Source organism: Lolium rigidum, chromosome 6, assembly GCF_022539505.1.
Source record: "Lolium rigidum isolate FL_2022 chromosome 6, APGP_CSIRO_Lrig_0.1, whole genome shotgun sequence".
In the NCBI taxonomy this organism is placed as follows: Eukaryota; Viridiplantae; Streptophyta; class Magnoliopsida; order Poales; family Poaceae; genus Lolium; species Lolium rigidum.
Window position 1 is genome coordinate 155,831,877 of NC_061513.1, and position 9,797 is coordinate 155,841,673.

The 9,797-nt window shown below is 43.0% G+C and overlaps 1 protein-coding gene across 1 annotated transcript; it reads left to right on the plus strand.

The window, feature by feature from the left end:
• Positions 1-242: 242 nt before the first annotated feature.
• LOC124660811 (factor of DNA methylation 1-like) lies at positions 243-6,578 on the plus strand. Its single transcript, XM_047198648.1, has 7 exons — positions 243-322; positions 1,201-2,160; positions 2,288-2,469; positions 4,790-4,879; positions 4,969-5,256; positions 5,391-5,600; positions 6,284-6,578. Exons 2-7 carry the CDS (start codon positions 1,230-1,232, stop codon positions 6,506-6,508), a joined length of 1,926 nt encoding a protein of 641 aa, XP_047054604.1. The 5' UTR covers positions 243-322; positions 1,201-1,229; the 3' UTR covers positions 6,509-6,578.
• The last annotated feature ends 3,219 nt before the right edge of the window (positions 6,579-9,797 follow it).

Below are 9,797 nucleotides of genomic sequence, written 5' to 3' on the forward strand. Positions count from 1 at the left end.
ATTACTAAATAATAATAAAGACTACTAATAAAGAATCCGCGATTCCCTGCTGGCCTGCCAGTCGCTTTTTTCCTTTCTCGGTTTCCTGCCCTTCTTGTCACATCCGATCCCCTCTGCTCATCAGCCAGGTGAAGGTTGAATACGGCCAGTGACTAGTGACGCAGTGAGCATACTCGCAGGCGGCAGATTCCTCCGCCCACCCGCCGGCCCCCGTCCTCACGCCGCCGCCGGTTCCCTTCCCTCCCGCACACATCAAGGATTGAAGGTCTACCGAGCAGGAGAAACATCAGGTCCAACAGATCCTGCGCTGCCGCCTCCTGAGGTACTCTCGGCCAACCTGCTCTAGCGCACCTCTGGTGGTTTTTGCTAGCTGGTAGGTGCCATGCGTTTTGCTGTGTGACCCAATGCTCAGGTTCTTACCTTTGCTGCATTATCTCCTCGCCCACTTCCTTGTACAGTGGTCTAATGGTGTTCTATGATGATCCCTTCGATCCGTTCTGTTTTACTTCGAAAAGAGGATAACCCCCGGCCTCTGCAGCTTCGATCTGTTTTGTGCAGCGCATAAGAATCCACACTCCACAGTGGTGTGGTGGCCTTCCATGATCCCTTCGATCTGTTCTGTTTTACTTGGAAAAGAGGATAAACCCATGTCCCCTGCATCGGTTGATGCGTATAGCTTCGATCTGTTTTGTTCAGAGCATAATAATCCACACTCCACAAGTGGTGTGGTGGCGTCCCATGATCCCTTTCGATTTGTTCTGTTTTACTTGAAAAAGAGGATAAACCCCTGTCCCCTACATCGGTTGATGCGTACAGCTTCGATCTGTTTTGTTGCTGATACTTTTACTCGGTCTCCTTTATTTGGCATCGACTAGCTTAGTTTATTTATTTTCTTACCTTCTCTGGTGATTTTGACATGCATTTGTTCTAAGGATTTATCAGATTGCACCTGAAGTTCGATTGGGTTTTGTGGAATTGGGGGCACAATTTTATTTTTATTTTTATGAGTAACAAAACTTGTTTTCACGATAACTTTAATCTTGTCTTATAACAGTTCGCAACTTCTAAACAGCTTGTTGTTAGCTACCTATCAAACAAGTGGTTGTTAACAGTCCTGGTATCATACTGGCATTTCACAGTATTGGCTGACACAACAAAATACACTGATAATTCTTTTTTTTGGTCTTTGTTCATGTCTAGGATATCAACACCTTCCTTCCTTTTGAGAAATGGGATATTCTTCAGAGGAAGACTCAGAAATTAGTGATTCTGAGATTGATGAGTATGAAGGCAAAACTTATGAACGCCTGGTTTCAGGAGATTTTAAGTTTAGGAATGGTGAAAAATACAGTTGCCCGTTCTGTAATGGCAAGAAGAAGAAAGATTACAATCTAAATAATATTCTTCAGCATGCCTCTGGAGTAGGGGCAGCACCTAATCGTGCGGCAAAAGATAAGGCAACACACCGTGCTCTTGCCAAGCATTTGAGGAATGGCTCTGCAAACCCTCCAAAGTCGCAGCCACAACCACAACCACAACCACAACCACAGCCACAGCCACAGGTAATTGCTGCTGTAGAGCCACAGCCTCTTCCAAATAGATTTGAGAAGTTTGTGTGGCCCTGGATGGGTGTTCTAGTTAATGTGCCTACTGAATGGAAGGATGGGCGTCAAGTTGGAGAAAGTGGAAATCGTTTGAAGGGGCAACTATCACGCTTTTGCGTTCAGAAGGTTATTCCTCTATGGAATTTTAGAGGTCATACAGGGAATGCTATTGTTGAGTTCACAAAAGACTGGAATGGTTTCAGAAACGCACTTGCATTTGAAAATTACTTTGAGGCAGAAGGCTCTGGCAGAAGACACTGGAAGCAAAAACAGAATCAAGGGTCAAAGCTTTTTGGATGGGTTGCAAGGGCTGAAGATTACAATTTTCCAGGATTAATTGGGGACCACTTAAGAAAAAATGGTGACTTGAAAACTATCGACGATCTTGAGAATGAAAGAGCACGTAAAAATGACAGACTTGAAGCGAATTTAGCTGATGAAATTGAGGTAAAGAATAAGCACTTACAGGAGCTTGAATGTAGATACAACGAGTCGACTGCATCACTGGAGAAGATGATGGGGCAAAGGGAACAACTTCTTCAAAAATATAATGAAGGTGTGTTAGGTTTTGCTACCTATCTATTCCATATGGTATACATGTCACGATGCATGTATTTCTATCATCAGCATCTCCAGGTCTTCAACTGTCAACTAACTAATCACATAAACTTGATCACTGCCAGAGGTTCGGAAGATGCAGCAGCTAGCTCACAGACATTCTCAAAGGATCATTGACGAGAACCAAAATCTGCGTTCCGAACTGGAGTCTAAGATAAGCGAACTTAATGAGAGATCCAAGCAGCTTGATGACCTTTCTGAACAAAGTGGTTACGACAGAAGGAACCTTGATCAGGAGAAACAGAAGGTTCGTGATTTCTTGGTGTCTTGTACCTCATCTTCTTTCCTCCCTCGAACTATTGTAAGAGAATTGCTTTACTGGTTGTCGTTTTCTTGTTCCCTCTTTTAACGCTGTTTCATGTTTATTTTGAGTAAATTGCACCATGGACACAAGTTGCAAGGTGGGGACGAATAGGTCATAGAACTTCACTATTGAGGAGCAGGCCCACCTGGCTCCATGGATTTTCACCCTCTTTTGGTTACGATAATGCCAATATAAAGTAGTTATACTATGTATACATAGTGGTAACTTGGCCACATGCTCCATATTGTACCCTCGTAGAACGGGTGAACAATATTTGAATGATTTTTTTTCTCAAATATGCACCTATTTTTTAAGTTTGCATCGTTTAGCATTGAAAGAAAGCACTGAGAAGGCATGAGTCCTACAAACTGGCACAAAACCGGAACAAGAAAATACCTAACCGAAAGCTAGGAACAAAAATCTACAGAAACACAGACATTGTTCAAAAAAAAAAAAACACAACCAAAAAGGCAAGAAAAAAGCAAGTTCTACATCTACCTAACATGCTTAAACAGGTCAGTCAGGGGGCTGAGCGTGTGCAGCAGCTGGAGTAGACCCTTCGTGCCAGCAGGCATCCAGAGCTTCACTTTGTGAGTCGGTCAAAGGCTGGGTGTCAGGGGAAGCATTGTCAAAGAGGCAATTGCGCAGCCTCCAATTGTAAGGATGATCAGAGATCAGATCTCTTCTTGGCCGCACCGGCGTGGCTTGCCGCGTTTTCGAACAAGCTGTTGGAGTGGTCACTGGGCTGCGGAAAGACGGATTTGAGGGAGAACTGGCGCAGCACTCTGTGGCAGGCTTGGAGGGTGAAGACACAGTCCGTGAGTATGTGGGAGATTGTTTCAGTGGACTGGTCGCAGAGCTGGTACATGCTAGGGCGTGGCAGGCTCCAGCGCTTGAGACGGCCGACAGTCCAGCATTGATTTGCCGCCACCATCCAGGCAACAATTTCACACTCTGAAGGTGCCCATCTGTCTGAGATCACCCACCAACAATACTCAAATGAATGGTTTTCTGTATTCTCGAGCAAGAATGCAAGATACATTTTTGCAAGTTAACTACGAGGACATTATATCTGTTAGAAGAAAGTCCACTTTTGGTCCTCGAATTCTAGAGGAAGTTCACTTTTGGTCCTAGAACTTCTGTTTGGTTCAAAATGAGACTTGAACTCTCCAAATTATTCACCTTTAGTCCTTATTCCGGCGCAAATATTTACCACGGGAGAGGCAAGACGATGCTGGTAGGCAAAGCAAGCGGGCTTTTATGGCACGACGCTTCAATTGAATTGGGAGAGAGAGAAATCGAGGAAGAGACTGGTTCGGGGACACACGGATTTCAATTTTTTGCATTAAGATGTTGGCCACATAGATTTCAATTTTTTTGCATTAAGATATTGGGTTTGACATCTCAACTAGCTTGATCTTGGTCTGGTTCAAAACCAATTCGGTTGTCTAATTGTTTCTTTTTTCCACGTTAGCGATTTTCTCAACTCAACCCAAAAGGGATGAAAAATGAACTATTCCGAGAGTCAAGGTCCGCTCTAAACTAAAAATAACTTTTAGGACGAAAAGTGAACTTTCCCAGGAGTTCAAGGACGAGAAGTGGACTTTCTTCTATCTGTTAAGGAGTATCAGTAAGTATTAGTCTAGGAATTTGTATTTCCTTCCTTCTACCCAGTGTCTTGTGTACTATATATTTGCCCCCTGGGCTATGCGATAGAGATAAGTTGCATCCATAACATGGTATCGGAGTAGATGTCTTAGGTTCAAGTCTCGGCTTTCTCAATTTAATAAATTGCTCTTGCCCAAATGAGCTCAAGTTCACAAAGATCCATCATTACCTGCCAACTTTTAAGGTTTCTCTAAGCTTTCCTGCCGGGAGATGAAGACAAGGTTTATATCAACACTCAAGACTAGTCACTGCCACATGTCCGTGAAAAGGCTGCAATGTACATTCTTGCGTTCCTCGTGCTTAAACAAGTTCGCTGGTACATTTGGGCAATGATGGTGTTATGTGTCCAATTTGGGCAATGATTGAGTTCTGTGACCTAGTTGCGCACACCCTAGAAGTTGCTGCACCTGTTGTTCTTGTTTATTTGGTGTTGGCAACTTTTCTTATTATGAATTTATGATGATCTGCATGCATTTTATTGGTTTGTTATTTACATACTGTGCTAAGTTTCTAGAGTGCAGAATGTTAGGCTCTGAGACCCTGTCACTTGTAAACATTCACGCAACTTATGTAACTTCGTTGTTGCTTGAATCAGAATGCTATTAAATCAAGCCACCTTCAGTTGGCAACAGTGGAGCAACAGAAAGTTGATGAGGATGTGATGAAACTTGTGAGAGTACACAAGGTATGTATCCTGGTTCCTTTGGTGCAATATGATACTTTGGTTATTTAACAATATGTTTTAATACAAGTCTTACTATGTGAAAACTGCAGAGAGAAAAACAAGCAGCTTTAAACAAGATTCTGAACTTAGAACAACAGTTGGAGGCAAAACAGACACTTGAATTAGAAATACAGCAGCTAAAGGGAAAATTGGAAGTGATGAAGTATATGCCAGGTCATGAAGACTTGGAGTCAAAGAACAAAATCAATGAACTGAGCGATGCGCTGCAAGAAAAAATTGATGAACTGGATTCGATGGAGTCACTTAACCAAACTCTTGTCATTAAAGAAAGCAAAAGCAATATTGAAATGCAAGAAGCTCGGAAAGAGCTGGAAAATGTATGTACCTTCTTACTAAGTTGATCCAGTTCTGCGATGCTTAGAAATAAGTTGTTTCACTGAGGAGATCGTTTTTCTTATTGCTCTTCAGATCGTATGGCCATTCATCTTTTCATCTTCTTTATATTGCACAGGGCTTGCTTGATCTTTCAGTTGGCCGAGCGCATATAGGGTTCAAGAGGATGGGTGAGCTTGATCTGGAAGCAATTTCAAATGCCTGCAGGAAGTTGTCGAAAGAGGACGCTGAAGTTACCGCTGCCATTATCTGTTCCAAGTGGGAAGCTGAAATAAAAAATCCAGACTGGCACCCATTTAGGGTTGTCATGGTTGATGGGAAGGAAACGGTATGAATCTTCATCTTTTACCACTGCTTCTATATGTCGATAGTCAATGTTGAGTTAAGCATTTCCTGCTACATTTGTTAATTTTCTTTTAAATGTTGAGATATATCTTCTTCTCTTCCGTATGTTTCACAGTTGCATTTTTGTTACTGGCATGCGTTATCTGTTAGCTTTTAATCTTGATTCGTTGCATCTTGCATGTAATTAGGTGTGTAGTTAGTCGAAGATTGGCTAGATGTTGAAAGTTTTCGTGCATGTCCTAGGCCGTTAGGTGCATATGCATGTGAGTCAGCCAGTCAGGTCAAGAGTGTCGCTTAAGAATAGCTGCATGCATTGGATCATGTGAGAGGTGGAGTTAGTGGCAGGTGACCAGGTAGTTCAGTCCTTGTATAAATTGTGGCATCGCATTAATGGAAAGGCAGCCATTGAGGCACCAGGAAATACGATGTAGCCATGGTGATCACGAAGGAGGTTTCTAGGCAAAGCCTTGTTCTTCTTCCTCGCGTGGGTGTTCTTGAGAGAAATAAGAGAGTGAGAAGAAGAAGAAGAAGATGGGGCTGCGAGATGCAGCTCTAACATATCATGACTAGAGTTTTTCGTCTTGGATACTGTTATTGAGCATGATTTTGCCGACAATCATTACCTGGGGTACCTTATTTGATCCATTCGTGCATCCCATGTTTTAGGAAATAATTGATGCTGATGACGCGAAGCTTCAAGGATTAAAAGAAGAGCACGGTGAAGAAATATATGCATTGGTTACAAAGGCGCTGCGTGAAATTAATGAGAATAACGGTAGCACCAGGGCAGAGCTGTGGAACTTCAGAGAAGAACGGAAGGCGTCTCTGAAGGAAGCTGTTCAGTTCGTCATGAGACAGTGGCGAATGAACAGGAGGAAGCGTCAGGCCTAATTATTCGCCGCGCAGTTAGTTCTTGTTGCTCTGTGGTACTCTTCTAGCAGTAGCAGTGTCGTCATTAGTGTTTAGACAGCACTTTTCATATCTGTAATAAGTCGAATAATCCATTTGCAGTATCATTAGTGAACATGATCATCTGTGTAGCAAGTTGAATAAATTATGCTCGAGTATCAGCATCAGCGAACAGTATGTGACCTATATCCATCAGAATAAGTTGCTTTGTGCCTTTGTTCACGCAGACATGCACCACCAAACTTTTCTTTCTCGACCCTGTAGCTGGTTAGGTCAGGGTGTGTTTTTTTAAACGGTGCTAAAAGTTTTACCTCATCCATTAATTAAGAAGAGAGTGCTCAGTTTTTTAGGAGAAAATCAGAAAAACTTATAACAACAGGGCCAAGCTTACATAAACCACGCCCACACTCACCCACACTAGCCAACACAAAGAACCACATGGCGACATGAACGAACTCTAGCATGACACTTCAACACCATGCCAGCAAAGACATGCCATGACATTGGGGAGCATCTATCAATCAACTGTGAATCCAGGGTAGGTAGCAACCAAGGTGGTGAGAAAATCTAAACTTCTCTAGCGGCGACACCTTCGGGTACCACCCCAACACGGATAGACAGGAACCACATGCATCACTTCATCTACGGAAGGAGGCATAACCTCATGTAGAATTCGACAGGGTGGTAGACAGCAACACAACCAAAACCTTATTCAACATATTCCCATTCATTCCATTTTCCTGCCCATTTATTTTCATTTCAGAAGCTCAAACACTGTGTTTTCGAATATAGAACCAGAGTAGTTCTTGTGCAATCTAGAGTATCTAGACATAGGGCTACTGGAATCCATCACTAAGAGAGGAGTTTCCCGAGCTCTATCACACAACATGACTTTAGCTAGTTGCTCCTATCCCCGCCCAGTCCACACCGCCGGATGCCTCAACTCGGGAAGCCGCGCAAGAAGCACCACACGGCTCACCTAGAGGGGATGGCGGATGAGGAATGGGCGATGGATGTGGCCCGATGGATATGCCGAATTGAACAAAGTGGGTCGATGCATACAATTTAATAAATGTAAGTGATTTCGAGACTACACGAAAATGAATGACACAAAGTCGGCTATGTCGCATAGGTGGGGTTACTATACAAGTGGTTTGCAACAAATTTCATGAAAATCTTGAGAAAATTCGCAGTCGACCCCAGAGTGACAAGAAGATGGAGGATTAATCGAATGATCTACACTTTGTTTAATTCAGGATACTAACCTTCTCATGTATTTATGTTTTTCTTTCTTAGTTGAAGGGTGCATTAAGGATGTTTCGAAGCCTTAATGACGATAAGAAAATCTTCATGATGCATTGCTTCAGGAAGATCCAAACTTGCGCAAAATGGGATCAAGTCGGACCGGGTCTCAACGCCAGCAAAACCGTTGTTTTTAGATGGACCGCTGCCCTCCTCGATGGCCTTGGCCAGATGCCCTACCGGGAAATAGAAAGCAACGGTATAATCAGCCTTGAAGAAGCACTGATGACAAGATCATCGCCAAGGTTTCATCGAACTCGAGAGATAGAGACCAAACGAATAGTGCAAGGTGGGTAGTCTTGCTAGAAAAAGCTGACAAGAAGATTGAGTTAGAGACTTAGAGACTGCAAAAGTTGAAGCCGCCATGCCACCATGATCAATAGAAAAAACACGCGGTCACAACAATGAAACAAGATTCGTCAACATTTATAATTTAATTATTTGTTCACATTATTTTGCTCTTGATCTGTTCCAATTGGATGATGTGTGTCGTCATGTACTCGTCACGAAACGGACTCGAAGATCTTGATGCGTACTCCCTCCGTCCTCAAATAAGTGGACATCCATCTCTAAGAAGGAATGCAAATCTCAGCAGGTGTATTACCATCGATCACAGATACATATAGTTGAGACGTGGGTCACAACAGTGCCGCACGACCTGCATACGATCATAAGGATCAGGAGCTAGTGGTTACAGTGAGACATAATGGACATGCCGTGTACAAGGACAGATACAGTCTATGTATTTCTACAGCCCCCCCCCCCCCCGCAGTCGGAACAGCGCCGACGACGATGTTCAGACTGGACCGAAAGTCTTCAAAGATCTTGGTCGGAAGCCCCTTTGTGAAGATATCCGCGTACTGAGAGTTGGTGGGGACGTGAAGCACCCGGGCCTCGCCAAGAGAACGCGATCACGAACGAAGTGGAGATCAATCTCGACGTGCTTGGTCCGCTAGTGCTGCATGGGGTTGCGGTGAACATTGACGCCAAGGAAGTGGTGCACTTCACCCAAGTCACTCATATGGAACTCACTATTGAGGGAGGAAATAATTTGTGTTGGAGATATGCCCAAGAGGAAATAATAAAGTGGTTATTATATATCTTTGTGTTTATGATAAATGTTTATATACCATGCTATAATTGTATTAACTGAAACATTGATACATGTGGGTTATGTAAACAACAAGGAGTCCCTAGTAAGCCTCTTGTATAACTAGCTTGTTGATTAATAGATGATCATAGTTTCATGATCATGAACATTAAATGTTATTAATAACAAGGTTATGTCATTATGTGAATGATGTAATGGACACACCCAATTAAGCATAGCATAAGATCACATCATTAAGTTCATTTGCTAAAGCTTTCGATACATAGTTACCTAGTCCTTTCGACCATGAGATCATGTAAATCACTTATGCCGGAAGGGTACTTTGATTACATCAAACGTCACTGCGTAAATGGGTGGTTATAAAGGTGGGATTAGGTATTCAGAAAGTATGAGTTGAGGCATATGGATCAACAGTGGGATTTGTCCACCCCGATGACGGATAGATATACTCTGGGCCCTCTCGGTATGTCGTCTAATTAGCTTGCAAGCATATGAATGGTTCATAAGAGACCACATGCCACGGTACGAGTAAAGAGTACTTGTCAGAGACGAGGTTGAACAAGGTATCGTGATACCGATGATCAAACCTCGGACAAGTAAAATATCGCGTGACAAAGGGAATCGGTATCGTATGTAAATGGTTCAATCGATCACTAAGTCATCGTTGAATGTGTGGGAGTCATTATGGATCTCCAGATCCCGCTATTGGTTATTGGTCGGAGAGAAGTCTCAACCATGTCTGCATAGTTCGCGAACCGTAGGGTGACACACTTAAGGTTTGATGTCGTATAAGTAGATATGGAATATGGAATGGAGTTCGAAGTTTTGTTCGGAGTCTCGGATGGGATCCAGGACATC

Coding starts and splice junctions, on each gene's coding strand:
- LOC124660811 (XM_047198648.1), top strand. CDS start 1,230: ATGGGATATTCTTCAGAGGAAGACTCAGAAATTAGTGATTCTGAGATT. Junction 2,470..4,789: donor TTGATCAGGAGAAACAGAAG/GTTCGTGATTTC, acceptor TGCTTGAATCAG/AATGCTATTAAATCAAGCCA. Junction 5,257..5,390: donor CTCGGAAAGAGCTGGAAAAT/GTATGTACCTTC, acceptor TATATTGCACAG/GGCTTGCTTGATCTTTCAGT.